A 21,301-nucleotide genomic window follows, 5' to 3' on the forward strand; every position below is an offset into this window, starting at 1 on the left:
CAACAACTAACCACATTTCCTTCCTTTTTAGTATCGATTAAAAAAAAACTGAATATTAACTTGCGGAAGACAGTTCCTTGGAACAGTGGCTTGCCATCTTTTTGGTCAGCTCAGTTCAGTTCAGTTTAGTTGTTCAGTTGTCTTTCACTCTTTGCGACCCCATGGACTATAGCATGCCAGGATTCTCTGTCCATCACCAACTCCTGCAGCTTGCTCAAACGCACGTCCACCAAGTCAGTGATGCCATCCAACCATCTCATCCTCTGTAGTCCCCTTCTCTGCCTGCCTTCAATATTTCTCAGCATCAGAGTCTTTACCAATGAGGCAGTTCTTTGCATCAGGTGGTCGAAGTGTTGGAGCTTCTGCTCCTTCCAAAGAATATCCAGGAATTATTTCACTTAGGATGGACTGGTTGGATTTCCTTGCAGTCCAAGGGACTCCCAAGAGTCTTCTCCAACACCAGAGTTCAAAAGCATCAACTCTTCAGCACTCAGCTTTCTTTATGGCGCAACTCTCATATCCATACACGACTACTGGAAAAACCATAACTTTGACTAGATGGACATTTGTTGGCAAAGTAATGTCTCTGCTTTGTAACATGCTGTCTAGCTTGGTCTTAGCTTTTCTTCCAAGAAGCAAATGTCTTTTAATTTCATGGCTGCAGTCACAACCTGCAGTGATTTTGGAGCCGTCCATTGTTTCCTCATCTATTTGCCATGAAGTGATGGGACCAGATGCCATGATCTTAGCTTTTTGAATGTTGAGTTTTAAGCCAGCTTTTCCACTCTGCTCTTTCACTTTCATCAAGAGGCTCTTTAGTTCCTCTTCACTTTCTTCCATTAGGGTGGTGTCATTTGCATATCTGAGGTTATTGGTATTTCTCCTGGCAATTTTGATTCCAGCTTGTGCTTCGTCCAGTCTGGCAATTCACATGATGTACTCTGCATGTAAGTTAAATAAGCAGGGTGACAATTTATAGCCTTGATGTACTCTTCCCAATTTGGAACCATTCCATTGTTTCATGTCTGGTGCTAACTGTTGCTTCCTGACCGGCATATAGGTTTCTCAGGCAGGAAAGGTGGTCTGGTATTCCCATCTCTTTCAGAATTTTCCAGTTTGTTGTGATCCACACAGTCAAAGGCTTTGGCATAGTGAATAAAGCAGAAGTAGATGTTTTTCTGGAACTCTCTTGCTTTTTCGATGATCCAACGGATGTTGGCAATTTGATCTCTGGTTCCTCTGTCTTTTCTAAATCCAGCTTGAACATCTGGAAATTCTCAGTTAAACTCAGTACTGTTGAAGCCTGGCTTGGAGAATTTTGAGCATTACTTCACTAGCGTGTGTCATGAGTGCAACTGTGAGGTAGTTTGAGCATTCTTTAGCATTGCCTTTCTTTGAGATTGGAATAAAAACTGACCTTTTCCAGACCTGTGGCCACTACCGAGTTTTTCAAATTTGTTTGCGTATTGAGTGCAGCACTTTCACAGCATCATCTTTTAGGATTTGAAACAGCTCAACTGGAATGCCATCACCTCCACTAGCTTTATTTGTAGTGATGTTCCTAAGACCCGCTTGACTTCACATTCCAGGATGTCTGGCTCTAGGTGAGTGATCAGACCATCGTGATTATCTGGGTCATGAAGATATTTTTTGTATAGTTCTTCTGTGTATTCTTGCCACCTCTTCTTAATATCTTCTGCTTCTGTTCAGCCCATACCATTTCTGTCCTTTATTGTGCCCATCTTTGCCTGAAATGTCCCCTTGTTATCTCTAATTTTCTTGAAGAGATCTTTAGTCCTTCCTATTATACTGTTTTCCTATCTTTCTTTGCATCCGTCACTGAGGAGGGCTTTCTTATCTCTCCTTGCTATTTTTGGAACTCTTCACTCAGATGGATATACCTTTCTTTTTCTCCTTTGCTTTTCATTTCTCTTGTTTTCTCAGCTATTTGTAAGGCTTCCTCAGACGGCCATTTTGCCTTTTTTGCATTTCTTCCTCTTGGGGATGGTTTCACTCACAGTGTTATGAACCTCCATTCATCGCTCTTCAGGCACTCTATCATATCTAACCCCTTGAATCTATTTGTCACTTCCACTGTATAATTGTAGGGGGTTTGATTTAGGTCATACCTGAACTTTCTTCAATTTAAGTCTGGATTTGGCAATAAGGAGTTCATTCTCTGAGCCACGGTCAGCTCCCAGGCTTGTTTTTGCTGACTGTAGAGAGCTTTTCCATCTTTGGCTGCAAAGAACATAATCAATCTGATTTTGGTGTTGACTGTCTGGTGCTGTCCATGTGCAGAGTCATATCTTGTGTTGTTGGAAGAGGTGTTTGCTATGACCTCTGCATTTGTATGAGCAGTACATTCTCCTGGCAAAACTCTGTTAGCCTTTGCCCTGCTTCATTTTGTACTGCAAGGCCAAACTTGCCTGTTACACCAGGTATCTCTTGACTTCCTACTTTTGTATTCCAGTTCCCTATGATGAAAAGGACATCTTTTTTTTGTTTCTTTGATGTTAGTTCTAGAAGGTCGTGTAGGTCTTCATAGAACTGTTCGACTTCAGCTTCTTCAGCATTACTGGTCAGGGCATAGCCTTGGATTACTGTGATATTGAATGGTTTGCCTTGGAAATGAACACAGATCATTCTGCTGTTTTTGAGACTGCACCCAAGTACTGCATTTCAGGCTCTTTTGTTGACTATGAGAGCTACTCCATTTCTTCTAAGGGATTCTTGCCTGCAGTAGTAGATATAATGGTCATCTGAATTAAATTCATCCATCCCAATCCATTTTAGTTCACCGATACCTAAAATGTTGACATTCACTCTTGCCATCTCCTGTTTGACCACTTCCAATTTACCTTGATTCATGGACCTAACATTTCTGGTTCTTATGCAATATTGCTCTTTACAGCATCAGACTTCACTTCTATCACCAGTCACATCCACAACCGGGCGTTGTTTTCACTTTGGCTCCGTCTCTTCATTCTTGCTGGAGTTGTTTCTCCCCTCTCCTCCAGTAGCATACTGGGCACCTACCGACCTGGGGAGTTCATCTTTCAGTGTCATATCTTTTTGCCTTTCATGCTGTTCATGGGGTTCTCAAGGCAATAATATGAAATGGTTTGCCATTCCTTTCTAAAGTGGACCACATTTTGTCAGAACTCTCCACCACGACCTTTCTGAATAAAGTTGCTAGTTCATGTCCCATTAACTTTTCTCTCAATTTATGGACCTGACATATTGCAAGGAGTATGAGCTTGGACTTGGTAATACTAATCAAGTGGGCCCTTTAAAAGAGGTTCCAAGTGCTAGCAATCAAAGTAATAAACTCTCTCTATTGCCAGCTTTATGAAGCAAGCTGCCATGAATTCTACATCCTCAAGGGAATGCCAACAACACAGGGGAGTTTGGAGGCAGACCCTTCCCTAGAAAAGCTTGAAGATGAGATGAACTTGACATCTTGGTTTCAAACTTGTAAGACCCAGCTCAGCTTTGCCCAGACCTCAGATCTACAAAAATCTGGAGAAAATAAATAGGTGTTTTTTTTAAGCCACTAAATTTATGATAATCTGTTATGCAACAATAAAAATGTAATACTTTCCCCCTGATTCTTAACAGCTTTTACCCCATGCTTCCACAGAATCTGCCATCAGCAATGTTTACAATGGTTTATTTTTTCCCTTAAGCTCCACAGTCACTTGAATCCCTTATCTCTTCTGATTTCTCTGCAGAATCTGGCTTCCAATCTTGTCCTCTTTTTTAAAACTGTTTATCTGTGGCCTGTATTTCATCACTCTCCTAGTGTATTTCCTAGGATATCTGATGAGCTCTTAGTGCCTTCTATTTCTACCCTCTCCTTGCATGTCAGTACTTCCCTGGCTGTCTCCACAGCCTGGAACGGTGGTCGGCCAAGAATACTTTGGCTCATCTTTCACGTTTCAACGCAGACGAATGTGAACCCTTCCCGGTAGTCCAGGCCAATCTAGGCCTCCCACCTCGAGATGTGTCCCTCTCCCTTGAATATATCACCTTTCATTGTCATCGTTTTCAGGTTGCACCTGTTTTCCAAGCCCCTTGAAGGCAGGTACTACGTTTTGTTTTGTTTTGTTTTTTAAGTTTACTTCCCTAGTGTCTAATGCCTGGCATGTTACCTTCTTGCAGGAATGAAGAAATAAATGTCCAGTGGGTTGAGGAAGGCCAGAGATCAGGGTCATGGGAAAAGGAGGATCATTCATTCATTCATCAGACACTTTCTAAGCACCTATAGCGTCCCAGGCATAGGGGTTAGGTGATAGGGGTAAGAAGGTGAGCAGATTTTTTGTCTTCACATGGCTCAGAAATCTACTGGGGTAAGAGAGACATAGAAAGGCCATGCTGACATAATGTGCCGGTACGAAGAGGGTATTTCAGTGTAAAATAAAGGCCTCGGACTATAAGAAAGGTTTCTATATATAATGCCTGTCCAAATGATTTTCCAGACTCTCTTTTCCACAGACCCCTGAAATCCAGTCTCTTAATTACAATAATATGTGTGCCAATGTCCAAATTTCCCAGAATTTGTTATAAGAACCTCCTCTGTTTGACCACCATTAGTTCTTCTGATCTTACACTTCATGTCCTTTCTTAAATTCTGACATCCAAACTGTGTTTGAACCAATTTCTAAAAAATTTCCCTCCACCCATGTTCCTTACGCTATGCCCCCAAACACACTGCCATTTCTAACTTTTTTAAATACAGTGAGTCATTCCTGAGAATGTACCATGGGCTGGGAACTATTCTAGCCTACACAGATGATCGCATTCAATCCTCACAAGGAAGGCTGATAGAATCACTCCATTCTTCAAAGGAGGACACTAACGTTTACGATTTCAAGTCACTATCCAGATGGGCATGACTATAAGTTGCCTGTCTCGTTTTCGCTTTTTCATACTATCTCTCCAAAGCATGACCCCCCCTTTCCTCTCCACTTATCCACTCTTCAGCTTGATGTCTGCCCATCACCCCACTCACACTGTTCCCATCAAGGTTATCCAATGACTTCCTATATATATAGGAATTGTCTACTCCTATAAATGTCTATATTTATTGGACTTGGAGGGCCCTACTTTATTTGGCTTTGTTCTGTATTTTATTTGACTTGCATTATATTTATAATATTTTCCATTGTTACAAGTTTTTTCATAAACCATGTTCTAGAATAATATTTGAATAGAAGGCAGCAGGCAGCCCTTCAGAGAAGAGCTGGTCAGATGCTGGACAACCTCATCCCCACTCCCAGGGGAGGTGTGTGTCCAAACAGGTGACTGGGACGAGGCTCTAGGCTTGCACCTGAGGCAGCAGAAGGGGTCCCATCTTCCAGACTGAGACAGTGGCCAGGTCAGACCCTCACATGCCTGCCTCCATCCCCACAAATCTTCTAGTTTTACTAGTAATCAAAGAAGAGAAAGCCCCTCCTTTCCTTGCAGGGGCCACACCTTCCCATAGGGGCCCCTAGGGGCTTCACCTCCAGTTCTATCAGCAAAAGGCTTTCTGATCTTTCCCTTCCCTTTGATCTTGCCCTCATGATCTCTTAGCTTCTAATCTGCTCTAAATCAATCAGGAGCAAATATTAACCTGACTGTCCCAGTTGGCAGAATTACTTGCTGCTGCACAGTAAGAAAATCTGGCAAGCAGCTAGAAAATTCAAAAGGACAGAGTTGGCAAGGAAAGCTGCCTGCTTCAGGCGGTCTCCTGACATCAAAGGGAGAGAACCATGTGTTTCCTGTGTGACAATCCCATGTTCGTGCTGAAAACATGCCCTGCTGCCAGAATGTTCTTTCACAGATTGGTATTCCGTGTTCCCAAATGGATGTAATTGATACCAGATTCACTTGAGCTTAATAAAGAAAACATTATTGAGGTACCTTAAAATTACTGATTAATTCATGTTTGTATATTTTGCTATCTTGGCCCTGTTTATAATTTTTTTGTTGAAAGCCTCTTTCGCTTTCCCTGCATGAAACCCCCTCTCCAACTTTGTCGGTTCCCTCTCAGCCTCCTTCTTTGCTTCTCATCTTTCACAGGTTCTGGATACTTTACTGCGTCCTATCTTGTACCCTGTGTCTTCCAGGGCAGCATTCTTTCCATGACTAAACAATTCCATTCTCATAGCTTCGGCTTATGTGGCAAATACCTCCAGTCTCCCATCTTCCTTCCATGTCCAGACTCATATTAGTATTCCCAGCCTCTTTCTAGATAGCATCATGCTGTACCATCAGGCATCTCAAATTCAACATCAGATGTCTCATCTCTTCCTATCCCCTCCCTAGACCTGTTATTCTTTTCTCATTAATGCCAGCATTCATTCAATGTCCTTGGTTACAAATTTCATTCATTGTTTATTTTTCTCCATGTATTGTCAAGGAGCAAATTCAGTCCCTCTTTTTGTTCCCATGGTCACTGTCTTTGCTCCAGATTTATCACAGGATTTTCAGATAAATCACTCTGTTTTCATGTATCCATATTCACCTCTCCTTTTAAGTCTAATCCTATCCCTGGCTAAGACATTCTCAGAAGTGTACACCAACATTCAAGAAATTAACTTTCAAAATCATTCTGAATTTTATTTGAGAGGATTTTGATTCAACTGCAGATATAACTTTTTTACTTTTGACTTAATGCTTTAAAATTACTGTCTTTAATGATTTTTAACATAATGTACTTTTATTTTTTATTGAGGAATAATTGCTTTACAGAATTTTGTTGTTTTCTGTCAAACCTCAACGTGAATCAGCCATAGGTATACATATATTTCCTCCCTTTGAACCTCCCTCCCATCTCCCTCCCCATCCCACCCCTCTAGGTTGACACAGAGCCCCTGTTTGAGTTTCCTGAGAGTGAAAGTGAAAGCTTCTCAGTCATGCCCGACTCTTTGTGACCCCAGGGACTATATAGTCCACGGAATTCTCCAGGCCAGAACACTGGAGTGGGTAGCCTATCCCTTCTCCAGGGGATCTTCCCAACCCAGGGACCAAACTCAGGTCTCCTGAATTGCAGGCGGATTCTTTAACAGCTGAGCCACCAGGGAAGCCCTTGAGTTTCCTGATCCATACAGCAAATTCCCGTTGGCTATTTACATTACATATGGTAATATAAGTTTCCATGTTACTCTGCATGCATCTCACCCACTCCTCCCCTCTCCCCAAGTCCATAAGTCTATTCTCTATGGGTGTTTCTCCATTGCTGCCCTGTAAATAAATTCTTCACAGCCATTTTTCTAGATTCTGTATATGTACGTTAGAATATGATAGTTATCTTTCTCTTTCTGACTCACTTCACTCTGTATAATAGGTTCGAGGTTCATCCACCTCACCAGAACTGACTCAAATATGTTCCTTTTGTGGCTGAGTGATATTCCATTGTGTATATGTACCACTTCCTTAACGAACTAGGAGTGAAACCACCATATGACCCAGCAATCCCACTCCTAGGCATATACCCTGAAGAAACCGAAAATGAAAAAGATACATGTATCCCATTCATTGCAGCACTATTTACAATAGCTAGGACATGGACGCAATCTAGATGCCCATCGACAGATGAATGGATAACATGAAGGACTTTTACCTAAAAAACATGCCACTTCAGCAGACATATCTGGAACACAAAATACACTCAACCCAATACTTACACTGACCATGTTCAAGGTGATACAGTAGCCACTGTAGGGAACAAAGTGCTTAATAAAAATGGATTCAAGGTGAACGTGCCTTTTAAACACTTTACAATCTGCTAGGCAAGATAAGGCATGAACCTAAATAGTTACATACACATTGCAATAGGATCATTGTTATAGAAGATGTACAGAAAAAGCTACTAGAATTATCTTGAAGGAGCGCTTGCTTTCACTGAAGGAATCAAAGCGGGCTTCATAAAGGAGTTAATATCTGAGCAAGGACTTCAAAGATATGAACTTTGAAATATTTCTGTTTTCTATACACCATTTGAACTTCATGTATATGCAAGACACTCCAGAAAGTGCTACAGATACAAAAATGAACAAGAGACAGACTTTCCCTTGACTTCAAATTGTTCTCAGTCTAGCAAGAAAAATAAAATCCATTATTAGAATCAGGTGAAAAGGAATTATATTGGAGATTTTCTAAAAATACTACAAACTACCAGGAAAATTACAAAGATGTAGGAAAGAAACTAAATCCTCTTCAAAGGGAACGTCTCTTGGAAAAGGTGCTGCTTGGGCCCGGCTTAGGGTGTCAGGTAGCTGAGGTTACATGAGCATGGGCTGGGAAGAGAGCAGCATCACACACAGAAGGGTCAAGGGTCAAGGGTCAAGGGTGTGATGCGTGTACTGATGACAGTTCGGGAGTGCTGAAGAAGAGAAGCTCTAGATGCGGATAGAAAATGACATCAAGGCTAGGTAATAGGTTAAAGGCCACACTAGGCATTAAGTACGTATTTTTAGGAATAACTTCATAAATTACACAATACACGGATTCATTTTTACCAAGTAGACCAGAAATAGACTTAATCAACTGCCTCTCTGATTGAAAAACTGATGTTGTTGGCATCAGGTAATCTAATCATGGGATAATCTTTAGGCTTTTTACATTAAGCTGCAACTACTGGCTACACTGGGCATCCCTCAGAGCTCAGTCGGTAAAGAATCTGCCTCAGTGTAGGAGACCTGGGTTCGATTCCCGGGTTGGGAGGATCCCCTGGAAAAGGGTATGGCAACCCACTCCAGTATTCTTGCCTGGAGAGTCCCCATGGACAGAGGAGCCTGGTGGGCTAAACCCCATGGAGTCGTAAGAGTGGACACAACTGAGTGACTAAACCACCACTGGCTACACTGGCTTCTCTGGTAGCTTAGATAGCAAAGAATCTGCCTGCAATGAAGGAAACCTGGGTTCAGTCCCTAGGTCAGGAAGATTCCCTGGAGAAAGGAATGGCAACTCATTCCAGTATTCTTGCCTGAAAAATTCCATGGACAGAGGAGCCTGATGTGCTATAGTCCATGGGGTCACAAAGAGTTGGACACAACTGAGCAACTACCACTAACACACACTGGCTACATTCAACTTCTCAGACTGCCTTCTCTGATGCTCTGGCCTCTTCTGTTTAGTTTATATTGTCAGTAACAGTCATCTTATTTTTATTTCATGATAATCTACTATTCATCACTCCAATGGATAATTATAGGAAATGGAATCCAAGACAATGGCTATTCACAAACACTTTAGGACCCAGGTTTCCTCCACCTGTAGTAATCATAACACTCAGCCACCACTAATGAATTAGGCTGAGCTATGTATGCCTTTTCATTTGGAGCTTTGATAACTGTAACCTACTTTTAACTAACTTATTTTGGCCCCCTGCAAAAGATCCCAAATGTGTTTTCGTCTCTAGTTTGCCCTCTATATATTAGGTAACATAAAAACAAAATAAATGACCAACTCAGCAATAAAAATACAGTAGTTGAGGAAAAGGATAAATTAAAAATCTAAACATCGCTTCATTAAGAATGTTTTTCCTTATTTATCTTATTTATATTTGGTATCATCATGTTTATGTGCTCTTCAAAAGTCCACATTAAACTACTCTCCCCTATGGAAGCCTCTACGTCATCAACTTGCTTCTTTCATCATCTTTTCTAAGGCAAGAAAGAAATGTTTAAGCCTATCTCTACTTACTGAGTGGAGAAGGCAATGGCACCCCACTCCAGTACTCTTGCCTGGAAAATCCCATGGATGGAGGAGCCTGGTGGGCTGCAGTCCATGGGGTCGCTAAGAGTTGGACACGACTGAGCAACTTCACTTTCACTTTTCACTTTCATGCATTGGAGAAGGAAATGGCAACTGACTCCAGTGTTCTTGCCTGGAGAATCCCAGGGACGGGGGAGCCTGGTGGGCTTCCATCTATGGGGTCGCACAGAGTCGGACACGACTGAAGTGACTTAGCAGCAGCAGCAGCAGCAGCTACTTACTGAGAATATGTTTAATTAAATCATTAGAATTTTTCCAATAACTAGCTAAGAATAAAGTTCGAGAAGAAATAAATGTTTAGTCCAATAGGCTGGATAGTGGTACCACAATGAGAATCTTTTATCACCCAAAGGTGCCATGAGGATACTGGATGCTTTAAGTGACATAAATACATCATCAGGAAGTCAACGAAGGCTCCAAAAATAAAGATGGGGCACCAGAGATTTAAAAAATGCCTGCCCTACAATTTTGCAGAGGTCTTAGTAGTACCAAAAGGCCAACTCACCAATAAAAATGTTCTCCCAGCTACTTTAGGAAGCTTGCAAATACCTGGTTCAGAAGACTCTAAACAGGACACCATGATACTGACTCATGCTCATTGTCACAGACAGCTCTTCATTGATTCATTTTTCACTCCCAAAGCCAAGCCAGCCTCTGCATTTCTGACATTCTCTGCTTTGTCAGAGTCTTTTGATAACTTCCTAACAACAAATAGCCAGTCATTCTATTTTTGTTTTCCCTTCAAAATTCCCCCTTCCACCTCCTTCTTTCCTGCCATCACAGATAATGGGTCTCCTTCTGTATCAAAGACACTCCACTTTAAAGGAACCATTCAATCTTGCTGCTAAATTTTGTGGTGGGATCAAACTGTGAAAAATTCTTAAAGAGATGGGAATACCAGACCACCTGGCCTCCCTCCTGAGAAATCTGTATGCAGGTCAAGAAGCAACAGTTAGAACTAGACATGGAACAACAGACTGGTTCCAAATTGGGAAAAGAGTATTTCAAGGCTGTGTGTTGTCATCCTGCTTATTTAACTTATATGAAGAATACATCATGTGAAATGCCAGGCTGGATGGAACACAAGCTGGAATCATAAGCACAAGATTGCCAGGAGAAATATCAATAACCTCAGATATGCAGATGACACCATCCTTATGGCAGAGAGCGAAGAAGAACTGAAGAGCCTCTTGATGAAAGTGAAAGAGAGTGAAAAAGTGGGCTTAAAACTCAACATTCAGAAAACTAAGATCATGGCATCTGGTCCCATCACTTCATGGCAAATAGATGGGGAAACAATGGAAACAGTGATGGACTTTATTTTGGGGGCTCCAAAATCACTGCAGATGGTGACTGCAGCCATGAAATTAAAAAATGCTTACTCTTGGAAGAAAAGCTACAACTAAGCTAGACAGCTTATGAAAAAGCAGAGGTATTACTTTGGCAACAAAGGTCCATCTAGTCAAAGCTATGGTTTTTCCAGTATCACGCATGGATGTGAGAGTTGGACTACAGAGAAAGCTGAGCGCCGAAGAATTGATGCTTTTCAACTGTGGTGTTGGAGGAGACTCGAGAGTCCCTTGGACTGCAAGGAGATCCAACCAGTCCATCCTAAAGGAGACCAATCCTGGGTGTTCATTGGAAGGACTGATGTTGAAGCTGGAACTCCAATACTCTGGCCACTTTATGTAAAGAACAGACTCACTGGAAAAGACCCTGATGCTGGGAAAGATTGAAAACAGGAGGAGAAGGGGATGACAGACATGAGATGGTTGGATGGCATCACTGACTCAATGGACATGAGTTTGAGTAAGTTCCAGGAGTTGGTGATGGACAGGGAGGCCTAGTGTGCTGTGGTTCATGGGGTTGCAGAGTCGGACACAACTGAGCAACTGAACTGCCTACCTTCCTTCCAGTTCACTGAGGCCAGCCCTGGTTATGGTGGTTTCCAGGAACACAGTCAATATTTCTCTTAAGACACAGAGAAGGAAACGATTTTCCTTATAGACTCTTATTCCTAGTGTATCCTTTGACTCCTCTTTTACTAGTTAAAAAGTCACGTACCTACATGCCATATCACATCTCATCCTTGAAATGTGCTTCTTGATGCACCCAGCCCAACAAACACTCTAAGAAATTCCCTTTACTGAGCTTATTCAAGCATTTTCAAAAGGAAGAGTTAATATTCACCCAAATCCACTCCAGCTAAGCATTTTACTTGTTCTCTTCAACCAATTCACAGTATAATTTATATGATCCTTAGGAATTTATTATCTTCATTTACACTGTGATGATTTGTGATCTTGGGATTTTAGTTTTTTAAAGTTTTTTTCCCTTGAGAGTTTTGTATGCCTCAATGCCTTCAGTAAACAGGAGGCCTTTGCAGACAAGGAATATGACACATTTTTTTCTTACTGACAAGAAGAGGAACCTACCTGCCCGTGTCTTTGTGGAGGAGCCATTGCCTGAGGCCGTTCAGGATGTGACGGGGCCTGGAGGTCCGCCCCTCGCGTTTTGGGGCGCACCGCATCAGAGGCCAGACTGGAGGAGATGGCGAGAGACGAGGGCCGAGCAGCCGGGGGCCCTGTCCCCACCGGGGGTCCCTGGTCACCTTTTCTGCCCGGGGCTTCCTCCTCCCCCTCAGAGTCCACGATAAAGACATATTCCGCTTTGAAGAGGTCACTTTGCTGCATTCCTTGAGGTTTCTTCTCTTTAAATTCCTTTCCTTGGGAAGCCTTGTCCTCAACCTCTGAAGGACAAGTCAGGGCTCCTCGTTCTCTCTCCTGTTGGCGCCCAACATTCAAGGTCAAGTACTCACTGGAATCAAACTGCAATAAATGGAGAAACAGAAAAGAGTTGATGTTGCTTTTATAAATGCTTCTTTTCTACATGGACTCTTAAACACTTAACCTGCGTATATTCTTCAAGGACAAAAGGTTTTACAAATATACCCCCAAATCAAGTTGGCATAGGAGAGTTTGGGTTGATGGCTTACTTTTAATAACTCATTTGTATGTCATGGTCCAAACCTAAGTAATTTAGGACTTGGAATTAACGTCAACAAACAAAAATGCTTTCAAATAAATTTTGATATGACTTTTTAGAAAGAGAGGATGAGGGCAATGTTTTCCTTAAAGACATTCACAAAACAAATGGGAACTGGTCAGTCATGGGCTTTTAGTTAATAGTCAAGCAAAACTTGTATAGCCTGCATAAGCTGGAGGTGGAAATGAAATCCCATTGAAAGGTTCTAAGATAACATGCATTCCTCTAAAAATCTAAGAAGAAAAACAAAATTGGAACAAAATGCAGATAACTCAGACAAAATAGTCCAAGCCTATGGGAAGAACTCATGAATAGGACATCAAAAAGATAGATATTTTTAGCATAAAGTGTTTTCTACTGTTAGTTTATTTTTGATTTACAATCCTAAATATTCCCCCATTCAGTTTTCTATGAACACATAGGAGGTTTACAAGACCAGGAATTAGATAGTTTTCTCATGTTACCAAAGCATCTTTTTTCTAAAATGGTACCAGCAATGTACACCAAGACTATGACCCAATACTAATTTCCTTGGTTTTGATAAGCATTGTTGGTGGTGGTGTTAGTTGCTAAGTTGTGTCAGACTCTTTGCAACCATATGAGCTGTAGCCTGTCAGGCTCCTCTGTCCATGGAATTTCCCAGGCAAGGATGCTGGAGTGGGTTGCCATTTCCTTTTCCAGGGGATCTTCCTGACCCAGGGATCAAACCCTCATCTCTTGGTTGGCAGGTAGATTCCTTATCACTGAGCCACCTGGAAAACAATGATACTAATCTCTCTCTCTCTTTTTTTTTTTTGCAACATTTCTCTAAATCTAACATTATTTCAAAATAAAAAGATATGAATAAACCAAAATAAACTAAATGTCAACTATTACCAATTTAATGTTTGCTAATATGTACTATGTGTTGTGTGAGTGAAGATAGAATAATCAAATCATTGATGAACTTGGAGTCAGATTCATACCACCAGACCACACTGTTCAGCTGATGATGACATAATCAAGATAAAAAATACTTTGCTCTGACTTGGAATTTTCTGGGAGTGGTCATTTCACATATCAAATTACAACACTATGTAGTAACAAGGGCCCTTGTGTCTCAGATAGTCAAGAATCCGCCTGCAATGCAGGAGACCCACGTTCAATCCCTGGGTCAGGAAGATCCCCTGGAGAAGGGAATGGCAACCCACTCCAGTTCCAAGGACAGAGGAGCCTGGTAGGCTACAGTCCACGGGGTTGCAAAGAATCAGACATGACTGAGCGACTAATATATCACATACAGTAACAAAACCCAAATTAGAAGGAAGCTTAAATTAAAAATAGAAGGATTCAAAGACAGATTGCTTATGATGGAAAGTAGAATAACTAAAGAGCTGGCGAAATTGAACTCATTTTTGAAAATGTTATTAATGACCTATAATAACTCCTTGCTCCCACAGTCCAACATTCTCTATTTGTTTATTTTGATGCATTTTTTAACAGCATTTCTTACCACCCGAGGTTTTATTACATGTTTTTTATTTTTTCCAATGTCTGCCTTTCCAATAACTTATGAGTTGACTTTATTCATCCAGAATCCACAGCACCAAGCACACAGCATGTGTTCAAGTAAATAGTTTTTAAATATACAAAGAATGAGGGATTATTTACCCTGCTGTATTATAATATTGAACTGCTTAAAAAATAGGAAGAAAAATGTTTACTCTCTCAAAAATGTGGTTGTGCAGGTATCATTGCCATCTGTAGATGAATATCATTAGTTCAGGAAGCTTTGGAAATCCGCAGCCAAGATTGATTCATACGTCTATAGTCTCATGAACTCGGAGCACCTAATCACAAAGGATCCCTTGAATATATTGTACGTACTTGAGTACCACGAGAGAGAAACTTCCCAGAAGTGTCTTTTGTAGCTTTCAGAATTTCTCTAAAATAACTTGTTCTCACAATAGTTTTTGAAAGAAGTCCCTGGTTCATGGATATAGTACTGCTTGCTAGATAAAACGCTTTCATATAGACAAGGAAAATCAGATAATTTTATTTCTTACAAAGTTGGCTCAAAAATACCACAAAATTCACACAGTAACTTTTTTTTTATAAGAGGACAGTATTAAAACACATTTTAAAGAGAAAAAGTTTTTACCCAAAAAGTTGTTATTTTCACACAAGTAATTTTTAGTTTTTTGTTTAATTTCATTTTCAGCCTTGGTCTCAGTTTAGATAAGTATAATTGGGGTATAAATACAATTTTATAATCTACTGTATCATTTAATATAGCATTAACATGTTCCATAGAATTGAATAATCATTATAAGTTTGTCAAGGGGATGCTATCAGATGCTTAGCTTTTCTCTGATTGTTAGATATTAGGCTCTTTTTATTTTTTCCTAATTATTTTCCTACATAATACTTTTTATCTTCTGCAGTATTTCTCTGGTATACATTTCCACTTCGATAACTGAAAGGTTATGAAAAGTTGTATGATGTGGATAAGGGTTTTCCAACCAAAACTGTACAAGTTCACAAAACTAGCAGCAAAGTGTGAGCATGACAATAGGTCTACAAGGGCCCTAAACATCGAATATTATATTTTTAGCATTGTTAATCTATTACACATAAAATAGCACCTTGCTCTTTACCTAATAGCCTTTAAAGATAAATTTAAACTTTGCAAAAAAAGTTTGTATTTTTATTTTAAGGTACATCTGGGAGGGGAGGTGCCAGGAGGCATAATATACCACGTGAACAACGAACAACAGAGTGTCAAATCAAAAGAGTTGAGAATAGCTTGTTGTAGAAAACCTGAGATTTAATAACACTGAAGTACCTATTACATTGTTTTATTTTTAGCCACTTTTAGATTTGCCAGTTATCTCACTTTAAGTAGAAAAAATAAACATTCATACAGACTTTCATGTCATTATTATGGATACTTTAATTACTTGACATAAAAATAGTAAAATAGTCCTACCCTATTTGCAGCTTCTGGAGTCTCATCACTTGGCTCCTCAGGAGTCTTAACAATGTATTTAGACGTGTCACCCAGCTGGGAGTGGGTTGGCAGTCTTCTGACAGTGGGGACAAACGTGAAGATCAGAGGCTTGGCTTCAGAATCACCAGAAGAGACCTATGAGGCACGTGATAGATTAGACTTGCAGTCTTATCAAAGGTTTATCTCGACTTTACTTTCTACATATTATGGTATTTTCCTTTATTTTAATAAATTGCCTATTGTCCTGTGGTCATGTGTATGATTGTCGAAGAGAACAGCTATTAAAGAATTCATAGTGTATCGGATCCTTTTTCTATGAAAATATTTATCAGTGAACGAAATAAAGCCCCAGGAAGATCTTACTGTAGGACATGGCAACAGAAGGGTAGATTGACAAGGTGAGCCGCTGGAATGCTACACGTTAACATGGATAAGCGCATGGCATTCCAGCAGCTCAAGCCCTGACATCAAAAGACACTTACTCCTTAGAAGGAAAGTTATGACCAACCTAGACAGCATATTCAAAGGCAGAGACATTACTTTGTCAACAAAGGTCCATCTAGTCAAGGCTATGGCTTTTCCAGTGGTCATGTATGGATGTGAGAGTTGGACTGTAAAGAAAGCTGAGCGCCGAAGAATTGATGATTTTGAACTGTGGTGTTGGAGAAGACTCTTGAGAGTCCCTTGGACTGCAAGGAGATCCATTCAGTTCATCCTAAAGGAGACCAGTCCTGAGTGTTCATTGGAAGGACTGATGTTGAAGCTGAAACTCCAATACTTTGGCCACCTGATGCCAACAGCTGACTCATTTGAAAAGACCCTGATTCTGGGAAAGATTGAGGGCAGGAGGAGAAGAGGACGACAGAGGATGAGATGGCTGGATGGCATCACTGACCCAATGGTCATGGCTTTGGGTGGACTCTGGGAGCTGGTGATGGACAGAGAGGCCTGGCATGCTGGGTGGGGTTCATGGGGTTGCAAAGAATCAGACACAACTGAGCGACTGAACTGAACTGAACGTGGATAAAAGTCCATTTCAACATAGACCAGATGCTGTGCTTGTGATGACCCCACAGAGGTCAAGGACTTTCATCCATTTAACCCTGGGTTAGCAGGTTCAAATTGACTCATAATCACCAACTACATGTGAAACCTCAGACATGCATCATTAATGAGGAGGTTAAAATGTGAACGGAAAATTGAAAATGTACTTTCCTGGCTATCAATATATCAATGCCTCTTCTCAAGGATATACCTTCTCTCTCATTCATCCTTTATTCATTCAAAAATTATTTTGTTAAGTTTTTGCCATGTGGCAGACACTCAGGAGCTAGAGAGACAACAGCAAACAGGGAACAGTTAATAGATCTCTCACAAGTAAGAAAATAGTGTGCACAGAATAGGAAGGGAAAGCAATGATGGCTGGGGGCCTTCCCAGTCCGGGAAGCTCCAAAATAGGCAGCACCTTGAATTTAAGTCCTGGTGGAGGGGAAGAGAAGGTTCTCCCACGCTGAGAAAACCAGATAAGTGAAGGCATGGAAAGCAGCACTGCGTGTAGACCAAGCCTGGGTTTTGCCCTGTTGACAGTGAGAACCAAGTGATCGGGAATGATTTAATCACATCAGACAGTCAGATGGGTGATGCTGGTCTTAAAAGACCCAAGCCTGGCGATCGGGACAGAAATCCAAGAGCGGTAGACGGAGGACTGAATGGAAAGATGGCAGGAGAAGATGACGTTGGAGATTTCTCTTTCAAGAAGTTCGGTGAGAAGTAGGAAGAGAGATGGAGAGAAGTTGGAGAGGAAAGTCCGGTCAAAGAGATGCCTCTGTTGGTCTCTAATGGGGCAGACATGAAGACATCTGTAGACTGGGGGAAGGAGCCAGTAAGAAGGAAAGCGAAACTAGGTCCTGGAGGGCACAGGCAGAAAGAACAAAGGAACAGGGACTTCCCTGACCACCCAGAGGTTAAGACTCCACCCTTCCATTGCAGGGGACATAGGTTCAATTCCTAGTAGATCAATTAAGATCCCGCATGCCGCACAGTGAGGCCAAAATATAAATAAATAAAAGTAAACAACAGAAAGAATATAGCCTCCTCTGTGAACAGAGAAAATGAATGAAGATACAGAAAAGATCCCACTGTGGGGCACTGGGGAGAAGCTGGAAAGTGACAGGAATCATTTTGCATTTAAACCACATTTGCGATGCAATTAGTGCCATCTAGTCAAGGTGACACTACCATGTTGCCACCTCCCCGCTCGCCATAGGAAACGCAATGGTCCCAGCAGGACCTCCCATGCTCCTCTCCTTTCTAGCCATGCCACCACGCCTTATCTCAACGTGCCCTTTAACCCCGATCACATCAGCCCCTCAAGAAACCCAGCCATCCCTGTATCCCTGTGTGCCATGTACAGTCCTAGTTTTGTTCCTTTCTTGTACTTGTAACTGAGCATGACCCTCTGAGGCTTTCCCAGAATAGACCCCCACTCATGCCCTCCACCTGCCTTTTGTCTGTATAAAAACTTTAGTCAAAGGATGAATTTAATCAGAGAAACTGGAAAAAGAAAAACAAGACAAACAAGACAAAATAACAGCAGCTTAGCCACTAAACAAAGTCAAAGACATTTAGTTCTTCCTCAAGGACTATAGATGATAATCTGAGCCATGTTCTCTGAGCAGTTTTGCAGATACTGAAACCCTCACCAGGTGGTAGAAGTTAATTGTATACTGCCTACAAGCACATAGACCCCAGACCGACTGGAACCAGAAGGCGGATGATGTGGACTCCAAATTATCTCACCAGCAACCAATCAGAAGAATGTCCACGAGCCAACCACGCCCTGCTCCGTGAACACTGATGCCTCGTGACCCCCTCCAGGGAGGGATGCACAACCGTGTGGGCACTGGCCTGCTGTGGCCCCCTTGGCCTGACAAAGCATAAAAGCCATTCTTTCTCCTTCATCCAAAACCCTGTCTCTACATTTTTATGTGGCACCAGTGTTCAGAGGTAGAGTTTCAGAAACATACACTTACCCAGCCCTTGGAAACTTCTCATCCTTCACTGTCTGGAATTCAGGTGGTCGTCACACAGCCCTGCACGCCCGGAACCTCTTCTTCGCCTGCTCTAGCTCTCAGTAAACCACAGGCCCCTCTGCAGGCCTCTGCTTCCCAGCGAGTTCTCAGTGACCGCCTCCTCTCACACTAGGCCTAGAATAGGATGCGTCCTCCTTGTTCTCTTTACAGCTTCCAGACCGTTCTTCTTCTTCCCTCACCCCTACAAACCTCCAAGTCTGAAGCTCCCGCCATGCACCAGATAACGCCCTTCACTTGTTGCAGTCATCTGCCCACAACCAAGTCAACCCCTTCTTTCTTTGAAGATTTACTTCTAGGGTTAACTCCACTCCTTCTAACACTATTTCCCATGGGTAACTTTTCTAGTAGCGTATGTCACTGACCTCTACACTTCCTTGCCCTTCATATCCCTGGCAACAACCACTAGCCAGAACCCTTCCATAATTTTGGAGTGTTTTCCTTCTCTGACCAATACTTCTTTTCTTTCCACATCATTCCTCTGGTTCTCTAACTCCAGCATTTCTGGGAACCCATCAAAATGGAAGTCTACCAATCCTTCCAGCAGTAAGTTTTCCCAGATTCCTTTTTTTAGCCAGTTTCAATGTCTGATACAACTAGTCCTGTGGACACCCCTCCAAAGCCTTGCCTTCTCTCACGTCATCATCCCCTTTGGGTAAATCACAGTGCTCATTGAATCTATCCCCTACCAACTCTACTCTGGTGCCACAGAGGTAAATGCGGCTGGGGAAAAAGTTACAGTCCCATGCTTGCTGGCTTCACTTAAGATTCACGGCTCTGAGCCTCAGGTAGTTCCTTTCATACGACTCTATAATCATACCATATTTTTTATTAGGCTCTGATTGCTTTACAATGTTGTGTCAGTTTCTGCTGTACAATGAAGTGAATCAGCGACGTGCATACACATATCCCCTCCCTCTCTGACCACCCTCACACTCCACCCCCGATCCACTCTTCCAGGTCATCACAGAGCACCCAGCCGAGCTTCCCGTGCTTTATAGCACATTCCCACTAGCTATCCGTGTTACACAGAGTAGCGTATATATGTGGGCTTCCCAGGCAGCTCGGTGGTAAAAAATTCACCCGCCAATGCAGGAGATGCAGGAGACATGGGTTTGATCCCTGGGTCAGGAAGATCCCCTGCAGGAGGAAATGGAAACCCACTCCAGTATTCGTGCCTGGAAAATCCCTTGGACAGAGGAGCCTGGCAGGCCCCAGTCCATGGGGTCACAAAGAGTCAGACAAGGCTGAGCACACACGTATGCAGGGTGTATCTGGCAATCCTAACCTCCCAATCCATCTCACCCAACTCTTCTCCCTCCGTACACATATGTCCGTTCTCTACATCTGCGTCTCTATTCCTGCCCTGCTTTTCTCTCTCTGGAAGAGAAAAACAAATATCAGATACCAATATGTATATGTGGAATCATACTATACATTGATAGATCCAGAGCCCATTTACTCTCCCACACACACAGAAAGCTCACATCTTCTCTGCTTTCTGCAAACACCTGCATCTTCTTCTCACTCTGAGCTAAAAACTTTGTTTCCCATTTCACTGAGATAATTGAAGCAAACAGAGGAGGACCTCCAAACCCCTCATCACAGCTTCTAGTCACCCACCTACATCTTTGTCCTTTTATGGGACCATCAGTCCTTCTACTCCATTCTTACTAAAACCAAACCTCACTTGATTACATTGCCTTCTATAATACTTTCATTTACTTAACAAGATCTTATTAAATGCCTACCAGGTGCTAGGCTTGATTTTAGGGCTTGGCGATATGAACAAAACCTCTACCCATTCTAGTGGGAGGGAGACAGGATGCAAAATAAATAAGAAAAAGGTAGAATTTTCAATTGAGCTAAGCGCTATGAAGACTAATGTAATAATTCACAGGAGAAAAAAAATGATAGGTAAAACTTGGGTTGGCTATAATTTAAAGGAAAAACTTAGAATTTGCTGAAAAATTAGATGTGAGATGCAAGAGGCAAACAAGAGTCAAGATATACAAAGTCTTTGACCTGAATAACTGAAAGATACGAGAGAGTCTTCATAGAAGTGAGGAAAACAAGAGGTGGAACTGGTTTGAGAATAAAGATCAAATTTGAAATGACAAAAATACATCCAAGAGGAAATGTGGGGATAGGAGAAGCAAAGTTCAGAGCAGAGTCTGTGCTGGAGATAAAATTATTAGGGTTGTTAACCTATACATGGCTTTGAAAACCATGAGACCAAATGAGATCACCAGGGATGCAGGCACAAACAGGAAAAAAGAGGTCCAAGGTTGAAGCATCCAGGCTCTACCATTCAGTGGTGCAGTAGCTGAAGAAGAACTCGTAAAGGTGACACTGGATTTTAAGATAAAAATAAGCCTGGAACATCATTGACAGCAATAAGAAAGAGGCCAGA

General features: G+C 41.8%; 1 protein-coding gene across 1 annotated transcript in view; it reads right to left on the bottom strand.

Annotated features, from left to right (window-relative positions):
- The window catches only part of MLIP (muscular LMNA interacting protein), a 131,775-nt gene that overhangs the window by 106,566 nt on the left and 3,908 nt on the right, over positions 1-21,301 (bottom strand). Inside the window, 2 exon segments of the mRNA XM_068960982.1 lie at positions 12,201-12,593; positions 15,779-15,934. Of these exon segments, the coding sequence (XP_068817083.1) occupies positions 12,201-12,593; positions 15,779-15,934 (549 nt within the window).

Source organism: Capricornis sumatraensis, chromosome 22, assembly GCF_032405125.1.
Source record: "Capricornis sumatraensis isolate serow.1 chromosome 22, serow.2, whole genome shotgun sequence".
Classification (NCBI taxonomy): Eukaryota; Metazoa; Chordata; class Mammalia; order Artiodactyla; family Bovidae; genus Capricornis; species Capricornis sumatraensis.